Here is a 25,682-nt window from a genome sequence, read left to right on the forward strand (position 1 = left end):
TTTGCGAATGTAGGTTTCGGTTGAGACCTTTTCAATTGTTGGTCTTGAAATTTGAGTCTGTATTTGGAACGGTCTACTGTTTAAAATTGATATTTCGTTGTTGATTCTAGTTCGTGCTTAATTTTGTATGAATTTCTAAAAATTCAAAAATTTTCATAATTTGTAAAACTGGCAACAATTTGTGAATTTCGTACAAATTCAACCATTAACCTCAAAACCATGAAACCAACGCTATTGGATTCGGAAAGTAAAGAGCTATCAGGCAAAAATACAAAATTATTGCATAGGAAACAACGTAGTCAGTCATGATTTTTCTAAACAATTGATTTAATTTACGAAACTATGGCCTGCTGCCATCCGCAAAAGTCAACCCAGATTTAATCACCACGCCCACGGTGTCCTGCGGTGAGGGGTCAATAAAATCAAAACAAATCACCCACCAGCGCTCTCTTTTGTCTGTCAATCATTCTCTCTCACACACACACACAAACATAGAGAGAATTGCCCTAATGCTTAGCGTTCCTCGTTCGGTGTCCGATTGGATGATGGTTTTTTGGTACCAATAATTCCCTGCACGTTCCGAACGAGTCGTAAAACAAAACAAACCGAGAGTCGGGTGCGCGACGGAAAAAGGATTAATAAAAATCCGCTGAATTGTGTCCAGTCGTTCTTCGTTTGGCATGTTTGGTTCGTTTGATGGAATGCATAAATGTCGTGGTCAGGTTAAATTTATCGATAAAATTAATAATGATAATTGTTATGGCCGTCTCGTTCGCACTCCTCTCCCGGGGTATGCAGCAGTCCGTTCCATGGCGGAATATGATTTTTACGCGAATACTGTCTTTATTATTATTTGCAGCAACAACATGGCGTCTGGCCGTCGTCATTGGGCTGAATCACCACCGTTGTTGACCTGACGATGGTGTGGCATAAAGGCTCCAACCTGAACTTCCAAAGAGCCAAGGTTTGCTTTCGATTGCCTTCCCCCCACAGGGTTGCCACTTGAATTTTGCATACACAATTTCGATGATCCTCCGTGTGACCTACTGGCTTATGTGCGACTCAAAGAGGGAGTGGAGCGAACCTTGGACAGTTCTATAGTTTATGGGCCTCGAAATGCTCATCGTCCGCTCCGGCCGCGCAGTAGCTACTTTGTGATTTCGCGAGATCTCCAACGAAATGGCATAAAGATGTGGTGGCAAAGATTGGAAGAGAGAGAGAGTTACCAAGAGGATAATAAAACATAAAGCCAAGTCTATGCTGAGCTGGGCACTGGAGGGGGCGCAATACTGTGAAAAAGAAGTATGTTGATTGTTTTTATGGGCGCATAAAAAGATGATATATTGACTTCTAAGGTCAGTTTCGCGGCTCATGTGGCGGCTTCTAGAAAAAAAAATGGGGGTTTTGCGCGTCTCTTTTCGGTATTTTGCTAACAAGGTTAGGAGCTAGCAGAGGTACCTTGACGGATAGAGACAGAGATTAGATTGAGATATCATGGAAAGTGGGAGCTTGGTGCGTCTTGAGCAGAATTCCAGTTGGGTAGGGTTAACTTGACAAAGGATGTAATAACAGGAATCGGGCAGAGAGAGCTGGCAAATTTAATGATATGCAAAGCCGAATTGTGACTCATGTTTTGCTCACATTCGTTAATTCTAGCAAGTGGAGTAGGGCTAATCATTAATACGGTCACACAAACAATAGGATTTAACTTTGTATTACATAGGGGAAATGGCTCTAATGTTGGCCTATGGATCTAAGATTGGGCCCATCGCTAAAAGTCTGCTATTTATGAATTTTATCTAGATGAACGCGTCATTAGGACGGTACTAATGGATATTTTTGGTCGCTATTGAAAATTTAGTCGATTGCTGAATTTATGTATGGGCCCAAATTAGGGACATTTAGGCCGACATTACATACATTTCCCCTACTTAGAAATTTTGAACGAATTCGGTCTATTTGAACCGAACTTACAATTTCCAACAACTGAACTTTGAACTTAATTTAAAAGTATATTTTATTACAAAACGCTGCACAGCGGGACGAAATCAAAAAAAAAATCGGACATGGCCATTTGTGACGAAACTATTGAGTGTAGCATCTTGATGTCTTATATAATGTTTCTTGAATTTTTGTGTACTTGATTTGAGTGGTGAAAATTTTTGCTTAAGGAGGGTATTCACTTAGATAAACACAACTTTAAAATCGATGAACACTTATGGAAACATTGTAGATGAAGTCTTTTTAAGAAACTTTGTCCAATACGAAAATTGTCTATCTCTTAAGTGGATTAAGTTAGAGGGTCAAAACGGTAGTACCATAGAGGTAACTCTAAGACCAGAAGGTCCGGAAGAAAAGTGCTTAACTTTTTGGCTCAGCTCTGGTACTCTCTTCGGTCCCAAGCTAATCGATGCACCCCTCGAAACATAGGAAAATCCACGAACCCCTCATTTTATCTGTAAAACTTTCATAGCGCGAATCAAAACAAACATAGTGTAGTACTAGAATCCCGACTAGTATGGAGTACGTTAATCGATTTGCTTGGGACCAATAGGCTAGTCAAGTAGTGAGCCAATTTAAAATCGTTAGTTTCCACCGGTTGGTACCCAAGTAACAATTCAAGCTGAACATTAAGAACATAAGCTGATTATTAGTTGATTTAAGGTGTACAAAGCTGATTACCATCCGGCTGAATATATATTTGATTAGTAATGCATGAAGCGAATTGTATCCCCATAATCCAACTTCAATAAGATAGCTGATCCAAAGATTGAACAAGCCTTATTTAAGCTTAACACAACTCCACAAATCAGCAATGCGTTACACATATTTTGATAGCTTGATTTGTTAAATGTCGTCAGTGTCTGTGTCACTCGTTGGATGTCCGGCATTTTAGTTCTACTAAATTCACTGCCTATCTTTCTTATTACAAGCAGTGGCAGCAGTACAGACAAGGAAAAGGAGATTTTTCGGAATAGCTCCAGGTAGATGTGGGCTGCGACGACGTGGGAAGTATACATTTGTAATCCTGTGTTTTGTCTGTTATATTGCACTGAAGTTTCAGACCGCATTCCAAAAATATTACTCAATTATGGCACTAAAATAGCATCCAAATGGTGTCCACATTGTGTTAACTGCACTTGAAAATGAGAGGAATGTTTTACTGCCACTGTTTAAATGGTCCTATAGGTATGGTTGACGCTTGTGAATCAGCGACTGCCGGTTCGAATCCCGAAATGCAAAGGTAATTTTTAGACTTATATTAACAATATAAATATGTACATCCAATTAGTCAGCAACAAGTTAAAGCAGTTTCATATAAATGCATAAGATATGAAGCGGTCTTCCATTATTATTTTTGAAATAAAACTAGAAGGGGAACAAGGGTTGAAAAAGAATGTTATTTAATGCCTTAAAACGCTTATAATGTATATTACTGTTAAGCTTTTGGCTGATTAAAATCACCAGATTTAGATGTTTAAAAGCTGAACAATGATTACAGTGGTCTATATACAGCAATTAATAAATCTAAGACTGAATTAAAATCGATTAAACAACACTTGTTAAGCATCAAATTGTTACCTGACTAGAACCCCCCTATTGTTGATCGACAAATCGCCTTTGCGGAATTTTTCTCAATTACCCGTCAGCACGTCCTCACCAACTGACAACAACAATGGAATGAAAGTGATCTGGGAAGATGGTTACATTCTATTCTCCCACAGGTATCGAACAAGCCATGGTTCAAAGGATTGGACATGAGCCGTGACTTTATACGTGTCATATCAAGGCTCATGTCCAATCACTACTCGTTAGACTCGCATTTCTTCCGAATCAGGCTCGCAGGCAACAATTTGTGCGCTTGTGGTAGTGGCTATTACGATATCGACCACGTGCTTTGGTCATGCACCCTCCATTGTGTTGCTAGATCCGAGTTATCCGCATCCCTCAGGGCCCGAGGAAAACAACCTGTGCGGCCCGTTAGAGACATCTTGGCGAACCGAGATCTCGACTATTGCAATTTAATTTATGTGTTTTTAAAACGGATAGATCTGAGGATTTAGTAGTTAGAGTCATTTTGTGTTCCTCCAAGTTGTTAGCTGCCCATCGGTGTACCCCCATGTTTGTCTTTTTCATCAGTTGGTCGCTTAGTTCGAGATCAAGAGCACATTGCTCTACAAACCTTGTGTTCTCAATCCCTACCCTGCCATCCATTTGTTACAATTTGTTACCCCTAACCTCGAGATAGCCGCGAGTAATCGGCCCCCGCTATACTAACGTTAGCTTTAAGAAATTTTGTAATCTAAACAATAAATACCGGCTCCGCAAAGCTACGGCAAATGAGCCTGGAAAAATAAACGCATTTAAAAAAAAAATAGAACCCCCCATAAACTGCTTTTTTACCACAATTTTTTCGTTTGAATTTTCCAATTTTTTAAATGGTTTAAAAAGTTGTAAGTCCTCTAAAAATGCACATCTTCGATTAAAGTATTAATAATTTTTTAACACTATCTTAAAGGGGGTGTATCTTACAGGTTGGAAAATTTCTCGACTTCCCTGGGCATAGAAGTATGATTGGATTTGCCACACAATTATACCAATGCGAAAATGGTACAGGCATCGAAAGCTCTCAATTAATAACTTTGGATGTAAATCTAGAACACTAAGTTGAGAGCACGCACTAAGCTAATATGCGATAAACAATAATCTTGAAGAAGAAGCAGGTCAATGAACTATCAGTTTTATGACTGGTCTTTTAGACCTGTAATTCCAACATGTTGGCTTACTCCTTATGGAATACATTTATAAAAGCCACAAATGGCTGCTATCATGGCTGATTTTACAAGGCCATGACAACGGCCATTTTGGATTCCATCAACCGTGCCCTTAACATACCAGTGTTGGCAAACTCATCAATCGAATGTGATGTTACCGCTCTCATACGCTTTCAATACCACGCGTGCTATTGGAACAACATATCATGCTTGAAATTGATTTTATCAGCTCCTTTGATATTGCGAGACTATTCACAGCACGTAAAAGTGAAGCTGAGAATTGACTCGACACATCGTTTTCTTAGAAAGAGAAAGTATAGTTTGCTGTCTCTCTTTACACTTCACCGATGGCAGACACGAAGCTACTGCTGCCATCAGTGACGATAGTTTCGAGTCGCGTTCGGGCGTAAAGAGAAAATCATGAAACTCACCACGGTTTAGTTAGAATTGTAGCTGGTTAGTTTTGTTAGCTTGATATTCGTGGCTGCGATATCACAGCTTGTAATATCATCCACAGTTGCTATCTTGTTGATTTTTGTCTACGAAAATCAAGCGTCTTGTTGGGCATTGGTGAGGTTTGATTTTGTTTATATTTTCTCAACACCGAACCACCCAGTTTGTTTTCACCTTCCTGGGATGATTATTGGATCTAGTGGAAGTCCCATGTGGCATTATGGAAGCAAAGTTGATCCTTCCGATGAAAGCATGGCAAGTTATTTGAGAATGCTATTTTGAATAACTCTTCTGAAGGAACTACCTCTGCAAGTCCCTTAGTTTTTGTGATTTTGAGCATTTGTTTTTTGAGAAAAATCATTCAGTTCTTCAGAACTTTATAAAAATACGAAGAGCTTCATAGAGAACAGTGAACTTTATGGAACTTGTATTTTTTTAAAGTGTCAGGGAGTATCATTGAAGTTCAGGTAACATCCTAGAAATTTTGGGAATTTCATAGTAAATTATAGAACGTCATGTAAATGCATGGATCTTCACAGAGTTTCATGAAAGCGCTTACGTCTTTTACATCAAACAGATATTCTGCAATATTATACCAGGCTGCTCAGAAATTATTTCAATGATCTTCAGGTGTTCTAAGATCTCCATGAAGTCCTCTTGATATTTCTTCAATACTTCAGGATGATCAGGTATAATTCTAAAGATCTTCAAGTATCCAACAATTCAAATAAAGTATATTAGATGTTTTCATAGGCAGCTCATAAATTATTCCGAAGACCATCAGCTGATCAGAGATCCCTTATAATAGCCTCAGGCTTGTTCAAGACTTCAGGTTGATCAGCTCAGAATTTATTCCAAAGATCTTCATGTGTTTTGAGATTGAAGTCTTGAAGAAGTAGCCGGAGAACTTTAGTCTTCCGGGTACTTCTTCAAGACTTCAGGTTCCTTGATTTGTTTTCCGTCGATCTTGTTGTCCGTGCTGAGCACCAATGCTACCGACGCCAGGGAGGCAGCTCCCACACCTGGACCCTATCTATCGATCCATCAACTCATGAACCGGGGACCAACGGCTTTACTTCCCCCGAAGGAAGGTGTGATCAGAGATGTTATGCATCAGAACATCTCGGTGAACACTGGGATTGAACCCAGGCCTGCTGGAGTTAGAGGTAATCACGCTTACCACTACTAATTGATCAGGTAATATTCTGAAGATCTCAAATTATCCAACAATTCAAAACACATCTTCCAGATATTTTCTCATAATACCAGGAGATGTCCAAAAACTTCTCATTCTATTTCTTCAAGTCCAGATTGACCAAGTATTATTCTGAATATATTCAACTGTCCTACAATTTAACACTCTCACCTCCGATACCTTCAAAGACCAACAGGTGATCAGCGAACTCCATAAAATAATCTCCATAATCCATAATAATCAACAATCCAAATCACATCCCTAAGATATTTTCTCAGAATTCATTTCATAACCCTTCATCATAGTAATCAGGATATTTTTTTTTTTTCAAATATTCAGGTGGTTCAGGTACTATTTTGAAGACATCTGGTCGATGAATAATACTGTCCATTAATTCAAGCCACGTCTCTCAGTTATTCTCTTATGATACCAGGATGCTCAGAAATTATTCCACAGGCCATCAGGTGATCAGATATCTTCATTAAATCCTCAGGTTATTTTTTCAACCCTTCAAGTTTATTAAGTACCATGCTGATGGTATCCACCAATTCAAATACCGTCTCTCAGAAATTATTCCAAAGAACTTCAGGTGATCAGATAACTCCAAAAACTTCTTTGGACGTTTTTTTTTTTAATAATTCAGGACGATCAAGTATTATTCTAAAGATATTCAACTGTCCAAAAATTCAAATTGCTTCTCTCAGATATTCAACCATGACACCAGGATGATCTGAAATTATTTAAAAAGCATTAGGTGATAAGTCATCTCCAGGAAATCCTTAGGATATTTTTTTTCAAGACAGTCCAATAATTCAAATCACGTCTCTTACATATTCTCTTACGAAACCAGGTGTCTTAGAAAATATTCCTGAGATCATCAGGTGATCAGAGATCTCCAAAGCCTTCTCTCGACCGTTGTCTTATACTTGGTGCCGTTGTAAACCACATCACAAGCGGCTCCAATCACCCATGTACTCCAGAGCCCGCTGTTCCGTAGAAACCTTGATTGACCGTTTCCAGCATCGAAGCAGCATACCGTTTCAGCATATCCGTATCAATGTTTACCACTTGCCTAATCTCCTTATCCGAATCAGTACCCATTAGGGTGGTTCAAAATATCGATGTGGCCGGCGCCGGTGGTGTAGTGGTAAACGTGACTGCTTTCTAACACCCCAATAGGTCTGGGTTCAATCCCAGCCGAGGTCGGTGGGATTCTTCTGAGGCATAAAAATCTCTGGTCACGTCTTCCTTCGGAAGGGAAGTAAAGCCGTTGGTCCCGGCCCATGTGTGTTGAATGGGTGCGATATCCTACGCAGGTGTGGAAGCTGCCTTCCTGCACATTCGATTGCCGTCAATGGATGGCAATCGATGTCCGTCGGTGATTGGCACTAGATTACGGAACAGAGACCGACGTTAAATAAAGGAAAGAAAAATATCGATGTTCAAGCTCAATCGATTTCAAGTCAGGTCCTGGTAATTCTCCCAAAATTAAGGCTCATTTGGATGCGAACTCATACTGCCCTGGCCCTTTGGAAATCACCATGGGAAAAGTGAACTTTTTGTTCTCATCGTTCTAGTCGTGTGATATTTCCCGAACGATCGCTGTACATCTTTGGCATTTATCTTTGCCCGAATTCCGATGTAGGGTTATACTTGGCTCACGCCTCAGCTGTCCAACTTCTCATCGGATAATGACGTCATCCTTTGTTTCGGTGACTACAACCTCCCACAACTTCAGTGGTGTATCGACGAAGAAGTAACTTCGAATGCTTCTAGTTAACAGGAATTCAATCTCACCGACTCTATCTCTACGCGCGGCTTAGTGCCAGTGATGCAAAATATCATGACACTCACTCGACACTCGTCAACACATCAACCGACAATCGCTGACAGAACGTTCAGTGAGAGGTAGAGCCATGGCAAAGAACAATCACCAATAATGGTCGCTGCACACAGGCAAAACGTAACACTCGCTGCTGATGATAAAAAGCACAACGAAAACAGTGAAGACAACATGAGAAGAAGCGAAACGACAGAAGAAAATGAAAACAATGCCTACGCATTCCAAGTTCGTCTCGGAACGCGTGACTGTGTGAGTTACAAACAAAGCTGGCAAAATCAAACGGAACCTGTTGGGCTCACTCACCAACACACTCACATAAGCAAGCAAAGCAGCAATTGCTTCAAAACGAGCACAGATGAGTGTCGTGATTGTCGGGAATGACCAGATCGGTGATTCGTAAAAGTGGTGCATCGATGATACTGATTCTAGAAGTTTTTTTTCGAGAACACTTCAAACTGTGAAGTTTTCGAAAAAAATCACGGTTTTTTCACAGTTTCATTGATGAAACACTTATACGGATGTTCCGGATCTTCCAAATGACGGTCCAATGACCATCCAGGTTCATGTTTATGTCACGACTCCAAATTCATTCTTATAACGCAGTTTCTAATATTTTTTGAAATAAACTGTGGAGCCCTAGGATCAGTTTCATGAATTTACCACTTTTAAGGAAGTTCCAGATCTTCCCGAGGACAGTCTCATGCCCATCCAGGTCCATGTTTACGTCCCGACTTAATTTTTTTCTTATATCACAGTTCCAATTGACTAACTGCTGAGCTCTAGAATCAGTTTCATAGATAAACCAATTTTACCGATGCTCCGAATCTTCCGGAGGACGGTTCCATAGCCATCCGGGTTCATATTTATGTCACGACCCCAAATTCTTTCTTATATTACAGTTCCACGTGTTTACGAAAAAACTGCAGAGCTGTAGGATCAGTTTCGTGGATGGACCACTTTTATGGATGTTTCGGATTTTCCGGAGGATGGTCCAGGTTTATGTCATGATCCCAAACTCTTTCTTATACCACAGTTCCTAATGTTTTTGAAAAAAAAACCGCGGAGCTCTAGGATCAGTTTCATGGATGAACCACTTTTAAGGTTCTTTCGGATCTTCCGGAGGACGGTCTCATGGTCATCCAGGTCCAGGTTTATTTCACGACCCTAAATTATTTCTTATATCACAGTTACTAGTGTTTTCGAAAAAACCGCGGAGCTCTAGAATCAGTTCAGCTTTTACGGATGTTCCGGGTCTTTCGGAGGATGATTCCCATGGCCATATGGGTCAATTTTTATTTCCCGACCCTAAATTATTTCTTATATCACAGTTACTAGTGTTTTCGAAAAAACCGCGGAGCTCTAGGATCAGTTTCATGAATGGACCACTTTTACGGATGTTTTGGATTTTCTGGAGGACGGCCCCATAGCCATCTGGGACCATGTTTATGTCACGACCCCAAATTATTTATTATATCACAGTTCCAAGTATTTTCGAAAAAACCGCGGAGCTCTAGGATCAATTTCGTGGATTGACCAATTTTATGGATGTTGCGAATCTTCCGGAGGACCGCTCCGTTGTCTCCAGGATCCATATATAGGAACCATGACTGTATTCTGGCTATTTATGAACTTTTGTGCCCATTAATATAATTTATGGATATTAGGCCACTTGCAAAACTCATAAACACACCTTCAAAAAAAAACGTGTAACGACTCTTTTCGCTTTTGAATAAAGTAGACGACCCTATTTTTAATCTTTTTACAATCAAAATAATCTACCTAGGGATTCTAGTAGTACCACAATTTTTGAAATTCATCAATAAATGGCTAGGTTATGCTATTGCAAACTTGCCGTTACACGTTTTTCGGAGGCATCATATTCGGAGTGTTACGGTAAGCTTTTCTCCAGGACGCTAGAAATAAGCAAAAAAATCTAGAATATCTCGCGATTGGAAAATTTTAGGACGAAATTCCTCCAATCAATTTTTGGTTTTTTACTATCTATTGAATAAACTAAAAATTCCGTGCGTTTTGTGCACGAAAATGCGTAATTTCTTCATCAGAAAACGAAGTGTTCCCGTGATGAGAAAAAGTGGTTTCCCTAACACAGCCGCCGAATATTGATACCGAGCACGTAATCCTACATCAAATCTACGGTCGTGTCTTGGATACAACCTCTTACATTTTGTATTCTGGTGCATTTTATTTTTTTAGGGGTGCAAAAACTTTTTGCCGTTTAAAAATCTTTAAGTGGCCTCTTAGTAGTAGTAAAATAACTTTTATTTTCAATAATTCACGTGATTCATTTGTTGTTCCATTTCAATTGATTTAGCTTGAAGGACTCGTCCACTTTGGATTTGTGGTTGGATTTAATAATATAATTTGAAATGTTTCCTGACCTTGGCGAAAAAAAGCTACTGCATCCGATTTTAACCATGGGCAGGAGTACAACAACTGGTCTTCACTACCCGCCCGAAGCAAGTTTCTTTCAGGTGCGGTGCTATTATAATGTAAATTTGACTTCCCACCCGCCTACGTACAAATTGACCATTGTGATAAAAAAATGTTCCCTACAATTGCATTCGCCAACCATTCCATACCCTAACGATCGCTAATCATCATCATCATCATCAGCATCTCCATCGTCATTCATCACTTGTCGCACGTGTGTTTAATATGTTGAATCTAATTTTCAAATTGATCCCATATATGACTTATGCAACTCGCTTCATAACTAATAAGGTTTTGTAAGAAGCGTTTTCGAAGCAACTTTCTTTGTTCTTGGAAATTTGCATTTAATCACACCAAGAGTGCCGATTCCGGTCCATCAACCGTGCGAATTCATATGGGACGTGTTTGCCTTTATTGGCACGTACCGCTATTCGTCGTTCCCGCCGTGTAATGTATTCCAAACGGAGTAAGATCAGTAGTTCCGATAAGTTGCCCCCGATTAGTAGTATGTATTAGTAGTTTGTTAGTCGGGAGCGGTTCACTACAATGTATCACAAAGTTTGCACGATAAAGGCAATCCATTCGAGTAGCACTCAGATTGAATCCAAGGGACGCGGCCCTTCAATGAAATGTAGCGGGGCAAATTACAATCGCCATCCTAGCGAGTGCTTTAGTGGAGTTTTGAAGGGTAGATTTTTCTTTCGAGTGCAAAGTTGATTCGATTATCGATCGAATTCATAGTTTTTTTTTTAAAACTGCATATCATAAACACGGCAAATTTATTGGACAGTTTTATCACAAGCGACCGCACTCCTCCATCATCTGGTAATGCACTCTCATTCGAATCGCAGCAAAGTTCAACGACTCGACACCGAGTGCGTGTCTCCTGCAAGAGTTGTTTTCTCCTAAAAGAATATCTGGTTCGATCGACCGGCTTTCCAATTGCAGCAAGTGTTAATAAATTTACAACCGTCGTCGGTGTCAGCCAGATCGAAGAAGCGTAGGCGGCGGCGGTCGGTTCTGGTTATTTTTTTTTGCATAACGACTTGGTCACCTAAGCAGGCACTCGCGATCCATTCGGTGAACAACACACACATTCAGAAGTGCGTTTCATGTTCCAAAGAGTGTTGACAGAGCAGGGCCATCTCCATTCGAGATACGCATCGCATTTGGGACCCCGTAATGAACTCGTCTCTTCACAACGAAACGGCAACCGTCCATGCGTGGAACACAACATTTGAAATCCGTTGCCCTCGACTCCTCACAGTAGGTCCGAAAATTATTCAAAAATGGAATATTCCTCCATGGCCTCCCGAAAGCGAGCCAGTTTGAAGATTTACTTTGGCATCGAGCCGGACCGGCCACCACGAAACTAGCCTCTGCTTCTTTCGATCCACACGGGTGCCACTCTGAGAGGTGTGAGAGGTAAATGACACTCGCGCATCTCGGCGTTTCTTGCGTTGGTTTCTCTGGTGACAAACCCCCGTCTCATCGTCGTTGTTGAAGTTTACGTCCTTCGACCATTATTTATATAGCAGTTGTAGGAGCGCGCAACAACATCCGCCTTTACCTCCATCATGTGAGGTTTTTAGCGCTGCTTTTCGGGGTGGCTAATGGATGTCGCAGGTCACGACTTTAGCGTCTTTGATGAGTTTGCGTGTGCGGAGTACCTGCCTGTGGCTTATATAGTTAAATCAAAAGTGGAACTTAATTGGAGATTTCACCTCGAACGCGGACGGACGGAGATCCAATGCAGCTGGTGCACTTTTTGATACCTCCCAAAAGGTGTTAATGACGATGCTTGCTTAAAGGAGGTTTTTGATTGGCGACCATACATGGCATTCGGTCTGGCAATCACCTGATCGATAATCATGGGAATCTTGTCGGTGCTATGAGGAAGGTCTCAATTATAGACTCGTGGCAAGGTGAATGGCGCAAGTGGTTGCCAAAATGCATCCTCGGCATGATTGAACTTGCAAAGCGCGATTAAGCCTCTTGAGAACTTGCATCGTCAACAACCTATCCAAACCGGTTCATGCCAGCAGGTTGCTTTATTATAAGATGGTGACTTTGGCAATAGCTTTACCTATTATCATCAGGGGGTAAATGAAGTCCTTGATCGCGAGCGATAATAGGTATTGCCGAAGCCATCATTTACCCTAGTCACTGGGTCAATCTTGACTTGTCTGGGATGAGATTTGAACTCGTGACTACGTGACGACATCAAGACAAGTTGAAATTAAGACTTTCTGGGTTTTCATTAACTGTCACGAATTTATCTGTTTTTCCGCGGAGAGGTTTTCCAATTTAATTTTTTTTTACGTAGGATTACGTCTTTCGGCAGCATATTAGGGGCGAATATTCAAAAAAATAAAATCGACCGCGTTACGAAAAGTGGTGAGGTTTTGACCACTCATAACTCTGTCAATAGTGGATGGATTTTAATTCTAAACAAGTCAATCGATTGGAAATTTTTCTACATTATCAATTTTCAATAGGTCACTATTAAAAATTACACAAATGCCCAACTGTTGCAATGGTGATCAAAATTATCACCGATTGCTTGCGAAAAAGTGCTATCCCTAACACAGATTTCAAAATTTAATGCCATCTCGCCGAACGCTGCTCATTCAATCATCATGTGTGGTGGTGTCCGGTTGGTCTACATCAGCAGCAACAGCAGCAGCAGTGCTTTCAGCGCGTGGCGTTAAACATTGTTCTCCAGTACACAACGAAAGGCTCCCCGCAAGCAGCTAGCTATCAAGGCTGCCCTCAATTCAATTCACCGAAAAAGGAGAAAGAAGCCGCATCGCTACTGATCGGATTCAGTTGCTCGTCGTGAGTCATCTATTCTAAGCGCGTCACCCTCGTTCCAAACATCATACAGCTCGCCAGACTCAGCCGTGTTGAACACCCTAATAGCTCAGCATTACTCAGCCACCACGACAAAACGGATCTTTTCCGGACCACCATAAAATATTGTTGTTAAAGAGTTAATTTTCATTGAACGTGCGCTCGACTTACTGCTAGCCACATTACCCTCAAAGCTCTTTAATAATGTACCCAGCAACCAAACGTTTGTGGTCAAATGCGTACCAGTATTAAAGTGGTACATAAACATACTCGCAATGACCGAATACCACATGACCTTGTCAATTAACCAGAAACACATCGAATTAAGGTACACACTTAGAAATAACTAATTTTACACGTGACTGAATCCATCTTTGACATAAAGGATGAGACGTAAACAAACATGTCATGTAAAATTAAGTGCTCCGAGACTGAAAAGTTCGTTACTCGACGAAAAGTCCGTTTGATTGAGCTGAATTTTGCGTCTATTATGACTTAATTTTATGTCAAAATTGACGCTCGTATATGTCAGTCTCAGAGCACCTAAATTTACATCAAATTTTCTAAGAGTGTAGGCTTTTCTCCAGGACGCTAGAAAAAGCAAAAAAATCTATAATCTAATCTCGCGATTGGAAAATTTTAGCAAGAAATTCCTTCAACCCATTTTCGCTTTTGAATAAATCAAAAATTCCGTGCATTTTGTGCACGAAAATGCGTAATTTTGTCATCAGAAAACGAAGCGTTTCCGTGATGGGAAAAAATGGTTTCCCTAACACAGCCGCCGAATATTGATACCGAGCACGTAATCCTACGTCAAATCTACGATCGTGTCTTGGATACAATCTGTTCCTTTTTTTTATTCAAAATGTGTGATATGTATTTGGGCGAAATGTAGGAAGGAAATGTAGTCATTGCCAAGTAGACGAGTGAGCCGGCGCTGGTCGTGTAGTGTTAAGCGTGACTACTTTCTAACACCCCAATAGGTCTGGGTTCAATCCCAGCCGAGGTCGGTGGGATTTTTCTGAGGCATAAAAATCTCTGGTCACGTCTTCCTTCGGAAAGGAAGTAAAGCCGTTGGTCCCGGCCCATGTGTGTTGAATGGGTGCGATATCCTATGCAGGTGTGGAAGCTGCCTTCCTGCACATTCGATTGCCACCAATGGATGGCAATCGATGTCCGTCGGTGATTGGCACTAGATTGCGGAACAGAGACCGACGTTGAATAAATGAATGAAGGTGAAGAGTGACTTGGAAGAATCTTATCATCAAGGAAGTGAGCCATTTAACATTAAACATTTTAAATTTAACAAGAATCATTTAACTATTTAAATTTAACATTGAAAGTTTAAATTAAATATTTAACAAAAATAGTTTAACATTAATAATTAATGTTAATTATTCAATTTAAACTATGAATGTTAAGTTTAAATAGATGAATTATTCTTGTTAAATTTAAAATGTTAAATTATAAATGCTGAATAATAACTTTCAAACAAAGTTAACAATTTATGGAACATATTACTTTCCATATTTAGTATTTGCCATGTAATATTTTACATTTTAATATTTAACATAATAATTTTACATTAATTATTAATGTTAAATATTTAATTTAAACTTTGTACGTAAATTTAAATCAAAACAGCTAATTTTAATCGTTAAATTATTCTTGTTATATTTGAAAAGTTTTATGTTAACTGCTGAACAATAAATTTAAACTTTGAATGTTACGATTAAATATTTAAATTATTCTTGTTAAATTTAAAAAAAAAAACGTTAAATGCTGAATAATTAAATAATTAAAATAGTTAAATTATTCTCGTTAAATTTAAAATATTTAATGATAAATGCTGAATGATAACTTTTAAATAAAGTTAACAATTTGTTGAACAAATAACATTTAATATTTAGCATTGATCATATAGTATTCTACATTTTAAGTTCAACTTTCACAACGTAAACTTTAAAATTGAACATCCATCATTTGACGTTTACCATTTGTCATTTCACGTCAAATTTACAATTTATAATTCAGCATTTACCATTTAACATTTTAAATTTAACATTTAATGTTTACTAAAGAATGTTATATTTCAATAGTTAAATTATTCTTGTTGTATGTTAAAATGTAAAATGTTAAATGCTGAATAATAACTTTTAAATAAAGATAATATTTTATTGGCCATATTACATTTAATATTTACCATTTATCATATGCAGTTATCGTATAGTATTTAGAATATAAAATTAAACATTCATAACATGAAAATTGAACATGTAACATTTAACATTTTACATCCATCATTTAACGTTTACCATTGGTTATTTTCAAGTCAAATTTAAAATTCATTATTCAGCATTTCACATTTAACATTTTAAATTTATCAAGAACAATTTAAAAATTTAAATTGAACAGTCAAAGTTTAGTATTTTACATTCATAATTTAACATACCTTCATACATACCTAATACCTTCTAAATGAAGTTAACATTTTATTGAACATATTAAATTTAATCTCAAGCATTTGTCATACAGTATTGAAGTACATTAAAAATGTAACATTCATAACAATAAGTTTAAAATTGAACATGTAACATTTAACGCTTTGCATCCATCATTTAACGATTACCAGTGTCATGATCACTGAAAATTTATAATTTTAATCTCAGCATTTAACATTTAACACTTTAAATTATACAAGACTATTTAAATTTAAGATTTAAATTTTAAATTAGGTATTTTACATTAAAAATTTAACCTTAATTATTAATGTTCAATATGCAATTTAACCTTAGTATATTAAATTTAAACAGTTAAATTATTATCTATGTGTTATGTTAAGTTATGTTCTGTTATGTTAAGTGATGAATAATCAATTTTAAATAAAGTTAACATTTTATGGATTACATATTACATTTAATATTACGCATTTATCATATAGCATTTATCATATAATATTTAACATTTCAAATTCAACATTCATAACATAAAATTTAAAATTGAATACGTAACATTTAACATTCTACATCCATCATTAAACGTTTACCATTAGTTAATTTTTAGCTAAATTTAAAATTTATTGTTCAGCATTTAACATTTACATTTAAATTTAACAAGAACAATTTAACAATTTAAATTTAACATACAAAGTTTAAATTTAATATTTAACATTAATAATTTAACATTAATTATTAATGTTAAATATTTAATTTAAAATTTGAGTGTTAAATTTAATAAGTTAAATTATTCTTGTTAAATTTAAAATGTTAAAAAATGCTGAATAATAAATTTAAACATTGAATTTTAATTTTTAAAAGTTAAACATTTCTTAATAAACTTTAAAAGGTAACTGTTAAATGCTGAATACGTTTTAAATAAAGTTAATATTACATATATTGGACCTATTAATTTAATCTTAAGCATTTGTCATATAGTATTTTACATTTAAAATTTAACATTCATAACAAAAAAAAACAAAAAATTTAAAATTGAATACGTAACATTTAACATTCTACATCCATCATTTAACGTTTACCATTTGTTATTTTCAAGTCAAATTAAAAATTCATTATTCAGCATTTAACATTTAAAATTTAACAAGAACAATTTAAAAATTTAAATTGAAAATTCAAAGGTTATATTAAATATTTAACATTAATTATTAATGTTTAATATTAAATTTAAGCTTTGAGTGTTAAATTTAATATGTTAAATTATTCTTGTTAAATTAAAAATGTTGAATTTTAAATGCTAAAAAATAAATTTAAACTTTGGATTTTAAATTAAAAAAATGAAATTATTCTTGATAAACTTAAAATTTAAAAACCTTTTGAATATAGTTAACATTTTATTGAACACAAACATTCAATATTAAGCACTTTTCATATAGTATTTTACAATTAAAATTGAACATTCATAACATAAAGTTTAAAATTGAACATGTAACATTTAACATTTTGCATCCATCATTTAACGTTTACCAGTTGTCATGTTCACTGAAAATTTAAAATTTATTACTCAGCATTTAACATTTAACATTTTAAATTATACAAGAATAATTAAACTATTTAAATTTAAGATTCAAATTTTAAATTAGGTATTTAACATTAATAATTTAACATTAATTATTAATGTTAAATATTCATTTTAACCTTTTCATATTAAATAAAAATAGTTAAATTATTCTAGTTAAATTTAAAATGTTAAATGCTGAACAATAAATTTTAAATAAAGTTAACATTTTATTGATTACATATTACATTTAATATTTAGCATTTGTCATATAGCATTTATCATATAGTATTTTACATTTAAAATTTAACATTCATTACATAATTAAAAACATTTAAAATTCTACATCCATCATTAAACGTTTACCATTTGTTAATTTCAAGATAAATTTAAAATTTATTACTCAGCATTAAACATTTGCATTTATATTTAACAAGAACAATTTAACAATTAAAATTTAACATACAAAGTTTAAATTTAATATTTAACATTAATTATTAATGATAAATATTTAATTAAAACTTTGAGTGTTAAATTTAATAAGTTAAATTATTCTTGTTAAATTTAAAATGTTAAAAAATGCTGAATAATAAATTTAAACTTTGAGTTTTAAATTTAAAAAGTTAAACAATTGTTGATAAATTTAAAAAGTTAACTGTTAAATGCTGAATAATACCTTTTCAATAAAGTTAATATTTTATTGGACATATTACATTTAATCTTAAGCATTTGTCATATAGTATTTTACATTTAAAATTTAACATTCATAACATAAAATTTAAAATTGAATACGAAACATTTAACATTCTACATCCATCATTTATCGTTTACCATTTGTTATTTTCAAGTCAAATTAAAAATTCATTGTTCAGCATTTAACATTTTAAATTTTTTTTTTAATTTTTTTTTTAAATTTAAATTGAACTTTCAAAGTTTATATTAAATATTTAACATTAATAATTTAACATTAATTATTAATGTTAAATATTAAATTTAAGCTTTGAGTGTTAAATTTAATAATTGAAATTATTCTTGTTAAATTAAAAATGTTGAATTTTAAATGCTGAATAATAAATTTCAACTTTGGATTTTAAATTAAAAAATTTAAATTATTCTTGATAAACTTAAAATTTAAAAACCTTTTAAATAAAGGTAACATTCATATTAAGCACTTTTCAGATAGTATTTTACATTTAAAATTTAACATTCATAACATAAAATTTAAAAGTGAACATGTAAGATTTAACATTTTGCATCCATCATTTAACGTTTACCAGTTGTCATGTTCACTGAAAATTTAAAATTTATTACTCAGCATTTAACATTTAACATTTTAAATTATACAAGAATAATTAAACTATTAAAATTTAAGATTCAAATTTTAAATTAGGTATTTAACATTAATAATTTAACATTAATTATTAATGTTAAATATTCATTTTAACCTTTTCATATTAAATAAAAATAGTTAAATTATTCTAGTTAAATTTAAAATGTTAAATGCTGAACAATAAATTTTAAATAAAGTTAACATTTTATTGATTACATATTACATTTAATATTTAGCATTTGTCATATAGCATTTATCATATAGTATTTTACATTTAAAATTTAACATTCATTACATAATTAAAAACATTTAAAATTCTACATCCATCATTAAACGTTTACCATTTGTTAATTTCAAGATAAATTTAAAATTTATTACTCAGCATTAAACATTTGCATTTATATTTAACAAGAACAATTTAACAATTAAAATTTAACATACAAAGTTTAAATTTAATATTTAACATTAATTATTAATGATAAATATTTAATTAAAACTTTGAGTGTTAAATTTAATAAGTTAAATTATTCTTGTTAAATTTAAAATGTTAAAAAATGCTGAATAATAAATTTAAACTTTGAGTTTTAAATTTAAAAAGTTAAACAATTGTTGATAAATTTAAAAAGTTAACTGTTAAATGCTGAATAATACCTTTTCAATAAAGTTAATATTTTATTGGACATATTACATTTAATCTTAAGCATTTGTCATATAGTATTTTACATTTAAAATTTAACATTCATAACATAAAATTTAAAATTGAATACGAAACATTTAACATTCTACATCCATCATTTATCGTTTACCATTTGTTATTTTCAAGTCAAATTAAAAATTCATTGTTCAGCATTTAACATTTTAAATTTTTTTTTTAATTTTTTTTTTTTAATTTTAATTGAACTTTCAAAGTTTATATTAAATATTTAACATTAATAATTTAACATTAATTATTAATGTTAAATATTAAATTTAAGCTTTGAGTGTTAAATTTAATAATTGAAATTATTCTTGTTAAATTAAAAATGTTGAATTTTAAATGCTGAATAATAAATTTCAACTTTGGATTTTAAATTAAAAAATTTAAATTATTCTTGATAAACTTAAAATTTAAAAACCTTTTAAATAAAGGTAACATTCATATTAAGCACTTTTCAGATAGTATTTTACATTTAAAATTTAACATTCATAACATAAAATTTAAAAGTGAACATGTAAGATTTAACATTTTGCATCCATCATTTAACGTTTACCAGTTGTCATGTTCACTGAAAATTTAAAATTTATTACTCAGCATTTAACATTTTAAATTATACAAGAATAATTAAACTATTTAAATTTAAGATGCAAATTTTAAATTAGGTATTTAGCATTAATAATTTAACATTAATTATTAATGTTAAATATTCATTTTAACCTTTTTTATATTAAATAAAAATAATTAAATTATTCTAGTTAAATTTAAAATGTTAAATGTGAATTGTTGAATAATGAAAATAAACTTTGAATGTAAAATTTAAAGAGTTAAATTATTCGTGTTAAATTTCAAATGTTAAATGCTGGATAGTGACGTTTAAATAAAGTTTACATTTTATTGAACATATTACATTTAATATTTAGCATTCGTCATATAACATTTTAAATTCAAAATTTGACATTCATAATATACAATTTAAAATTGAATATGTAACATTTAACATCAATTAAATTTTGAATATTAAATTCAAATAGTTAAATTATTATTGATAAACTTTAAACGTTAAATGCTGAATAATACCTTTTAAATAAAGTTAACATTGTAGTGAATATATTAAATACATTTAATATTGAGCATTTGTCATATAATGTTTTACATTTAAAATTCATCATTCAGAACATAAAAATTAAAATTGAACATGTAACATTTAACATTTTTCATTCATCATTTAACGTTTACCAGTTGTCATGTTCACTGAAAATTAATAAAAAATATTATTCAGCATTTAACATTTAACATTTTCTAAAAGACAAGAATAATTTAACTATTTAAATTTAACATTCAAAGTTTAAATTAAGTATTTAACATTAATAATTTAACGTTAATAATAATATTAAATATTCGATTTAACCTTAGTATATTAATTAAAAAAAATTAATTTATTCTCGTTAAATTGAAAATGTTAAATGCTGAATAATAACTATTCAATAAAGCTAACATTGCTTGAACATATTACTTTTAATATTTAGCATTTGTGATACAGCATTTATCATTTAAAATTTAACAATGATAATATAAAATTTAAAATTGAATACGTAACATTTAACATTCTACATCCATCATTAAACGTTTACCAGTTGTTACTTTCAAGTCAAATTTAAAATTAATTATTCAACATTTAACATTTAATATTTTAACAAGAATGGTTTAATAAATTAAATTTAACATTCAAAGTTTAAAGTAAGTATTTAACATTAATTATTAATGTAAAATTTTAATTAAACCTTTGTATATTAAATTTAAATAGTTAAATTATTCCCGTTATATTAAAAATGTTAAATGCTGAATGATAAATTTGAACTTTGAATGTTTAATTCAAATAGTTAAATTATTCTTGATAAACTTAAAAATTTAAAAGTTAAATGCTGCAAAATACCTTTTAAATAAAGTTAACATTTTATTGAACATATTACATTTAGTATTAAGCATTTGTCATATAGTATTTTACATTTAAAATTTAACATTCATAACATAAAATTTAAAATTGATCATGTAACATTAAAAATTTTGCATCCATCATTCAACGTTTACCAGTTGTCATGTTAAATAAAAATTTAAAAATTATTATTCAGCATTTAACATTTTACATTTTAAATAAGACAAGAATAATTTAACTATTTAAATTTAACATTCAAAGTTTAAATTAAGTATTTAACATTAATAATTTAACATTTATTGTTAATGTTAAATATTTAATTTGACCTTTGTATATTAAATTAAATAGTTAAATTTAAATAGTTAAATGATTTTCGTTTAATTTAAAATGTTAAATGCTGAATAATAACTTTTAAATAAAGTCAACATTTTATTGAACATATTACATTTAATATTTAGCATTTGTCATATAGCATTTTACATTTAAAATTTAACATTCATTGCATAAAATTTAAAATTGAACATGTAACATTTTACATAAATTAAACTTTGAATGTTAAATTTAAATAGTTAAATTATTCTTGTTATATTTAAAATGTTGAATGTTAAATGCTTAATAATCAATTTTAAATTTTTAGTGAAAACGACAAATGGAAATCATTATATAATGGATTTTTTGGATTTTTTTTACATGTTCAATTTTAAATTTTATGTTATGAATGTAAAATTTTCAATGTAAAATACTATATGATAAAAATTATATGATAAATTCTAAATATTAAATGTAATATTTTAAATAAAATGTTAACTACGAAGTCCAGAAATAAAATTTAAAATGTTTCATGTTAAATGTTGAACACATGTTCAATGGAAATTGGTTAAATGTTAAACTGTTATAGTATGAAACGTAATATCAAGGTACATAAGCACAATTTAACATTTAAATAAAAATATTTTTTTAAGTGCAGTCTAGTGCGTTTGAACTCTGCGGTCGAAACAACCGCATTTATATTTTTAACCGCAATAACTTCATGAAAGATAATTTAATTTTGAGCATTTTATTTAGATATTGATAGCCTTAACTTGATTTACTTACTTTGCAAGGCATATTGACTTTCTGACCTTTTATTATTGTCCTTTTCAATTTCATTGGATCTTTTGTCCATTCTAGCTTTTGTTCATCCAACCTTTTTTTGACGTAGTACTACGTCTGTGATTTATATATGGGAGTACACTTTGTGAAAACCGAAAATGAAACATGTAACGAAATTATGAATGATTTTGACCGTTGATAACTCAGCTGCCCCTGGACCAATTTCAATAATTTTATCACCAATCGATCAGATACGCATCTGCTAAATTTAAGACTTCATCATTTTTCAAAATGACACTATTGAAAATTGCACGAATGTGCAACTGTTGCTAAGATAATTAAAATTATCACCGATTGCCTGCGAAAAGCGATTTCCCTAACACAGATTTCAAAGTTGAATTCCATCCGGTCTCACGAAACAGTGTTTATTCAATCACTCCGTGGTAAGTGGTGGTGTTCTCCAGTACACAACGAAAGGCTGCCTGCAAGCAGCGAGCTGCAGCCCACATGAGCATCCATAGAAGGAGGAAGAAGCCGCACCGCTATTGATCGGAATCAGTAGCTCTTCGTGAGTCGCTGTGGGCCATCTGTGTCAAGCGGTCATACTAAAGAGTCTGAACAGAGATAACCGCGCTCAAGTTCCTATTTCTACACAAAACACAAGCTCCTGCTGCAGTTAACAAATAAGATTTATTATATAAGACCACGTAGTCCTACGTCACCATTGCGTACAACCCTATTGGGCTGTCTCTTGTAGTTTTTTTTCCAGTTCGACCTTGTGTTCATTCGGTTTTTTTTTCCATGTCGACCAACCCTTTTCCATTTCGATCTTTTGTTTGCTCGGAATTTTATCGATTCGACTTTTTTCATACGACCATTTGTTAATTCTACCTTTTGTTCGCTTAAATTTCATGCGACTTTTTTTCCATTCGACCTTTTGCCCCTTCAACCTTTTGTCTTTGGACCATTAGTCCTGCAACTGCCCTGATGAGCTTTCGCTCAGACTAAGGTTAAGTAATCAACTTCAACATGATATAGGGGAAATGGCCCTAATGTTGGCCTAAATTTCCTTAATTTGGGCCCATGCATAAATTCAGTAGTTGGTCAAATATTCGTTAGCAACCAAAAATATACATTGGTACCGCCACGATGATGCGTTCATCAAGATAAAATTGATAAATAGGAGATTTTTTAGTGATGGGCCCAATCTTAGATCCCTGGGCCAACATTAGAGCCATTTCCCCTACATATTCAATAATGGCATTTATTTGACTTGTACACTGTTTCAAACAATCCAATTCCAATTTAAATGCACTCAATTCACGAGCTATTTTTCCTTTGTTCTCCTTTCCAGATTCCATCCCGAGTAGTTGCATCGCTCTCACACATTTTATTAATCAGCCGTGTGCCACCCAGAAGCGTACCGCACAAAGCGCCACCGCCAGCATCCAGCCAAACTGAGCAACGACGACGACGACGACGACGACGACAACGAGGAGCAATCGAACCCCCAAAACAAACCAATAAATTATCCCAATCAAATCGCTCGCTAAAGTGGACCACGTTCACAAAAAGCTCGTCGCGTTCGAAACGTCCAGGGAGGAGAGATTTCCTAGACACCGTACGCTATTAAACTTTGACCTTTGCGCGCGCTTGCAATAATACACTTTAAGAAGAAAAAGCCAGGCCGAGCCAACCCAGAATTCAATCAATTGTGATTTTCTACTGCAAGAGTATCTACGTTTAACTAGAAAGTAGTATGTATGTTTTATTTCGTGTTTGAGAGCTGATTTTTTTTTATTATTGAATGCTATCAAAACGACTCCGTCTCCAGCCGTGTCTTGAGAAAAAGAAGCTGCACCGGAAAATTTAAAACGCGAGTTCTTCACAAAGTGTAGAAAGGAGAAGAAGAAGAATCCAATCTGTGATTATTTTTGTTAATTTTAAAGTATCGCTTTTAATCAACTTGGAAAATATAAATACGCCGTATACTACCTTATTTGTCGCGCAATTTTTGAGTGAGCCAGAGAAAAGAGTGAGAGAAGAGACGCTACAAAATTCAATACCTGTTTTTTATTGATAATTTATAAAATCTTAAGAGCAAACGAGCAAAAAGACAACCGGCAAAAATGTTCAACTCCAACCTCAGCCTGACCGTGCCGCCGCTGCTGGGCATCGATGGTGGCGTTTGCACCACGCCCAGGACGCCGGAAATCCTCAACTCGCTGATGGCCATGTCAAGCCCCCTAGATTTTTACTCAGGCGCTGTGACGCAGGCCAACACGACCACCTCCACCAACTCAGTGTCACAGGTGAGCCCCTCTCCCCCAAAATAGGTTTAATAGAATTAGTTACCCTCAATGAGAGCAACCGGCACTCCATCGCCTACTGTTGATTGCAATCCAGCGAAACCATATCAAACCGAACAGGCCATGCGAGTCGAGTTGTCCATCGTCCATTCCCTCGCGGTTTACTTTTTTTTTTATTGAAAGTAATAAAATGATAAATTTTTATTTTCGCCAAACCAATTCCCCTGGAAACGTACACTGAGAACCACGACAACATCGGAACGAAGCGAAATGAACTGCAGTAAAATGTCTTTCCCTTCCCCACGAAACCCGACTCCACACAAGTTTTATTTTTAATATGGCCCGACTTTCGATGGATTCTCGATGCTCTCTCTCTCTCTCTTTCTACATACACGTGTGATTCGTTTCTTCCTTCCTTCCTTCGCAGTTGAGTTGCATCGGAGCGCCCCATTAGCTCCAACTCCAGCAACCAAACGGAGAACGAACGAAAAGAACATAAACCCCGGCGTCGCCAGCGACTCTTGCGATGCGATCCGGTGAGGTGGAGCCCGCGGGAAGGCGGGGGCTAAACGGACGTGCGACTGAACATAAACATCAATGTTCCACATGCTCCTCTGAAAATCAAACAGAAAGTGAGACAGACACGGACAACGAGAGTAACTCAGGAGTCGAATTCGACGCAACATTGCAGAAAAGTGGAATTACTCTCAGTGAATGAGTAAAATTTTTCTCGCTTTTCA

At 33.7% G+C, this 25,682-nt stretch overlaps 1 protein-coding gene across 4 annotated transcripts in view; it reads left to right on the forward strand.

The window, feature by feature from the left end:
- Positions 1–25,682, forward strand: part of Atf3 (Activating transcription factor 3) — a 186,591-nt gene that overhangs the window by 115,820 nt on the left and 45,089 nt on the right. For all 4 annotated transcript variants that reach the window (XM_065239020.1, XM_065239018.1, XM_065239017.1 and 1 more), the window contains one exon: positions 23,988–24,945. In XM_065239020.1, coding sequence (XP_065095092.1) covers positions 24,763–24,945 — 183 coding nt within the window. In that variant the 5' untranslated portion in view covers positions 23,988–24,762. The remainder of the gene's footprint in view (positions 1–23,987; positions 24,946–25,682) is intronic.

The sequence above is a fragment of the Ochlerotatus camptorhynchus genome, unplaced genomic scaffold, assembly GCF_037179485.1.
Source record: "Ochlerotatus camptorhynchus isolate MF236.1 unplaced genomic scaffold, CSIRO-AGI_Acam_v1.1 ptg000046l, whole genome shotgun sequence".
Taxonomy (NCBI): Eukaryota; Metazoa; Arthropoda; class Insecta; order Diptera; family Culicidae; genus Ochlerotatus; species Ochlerotatus camptorhynchus.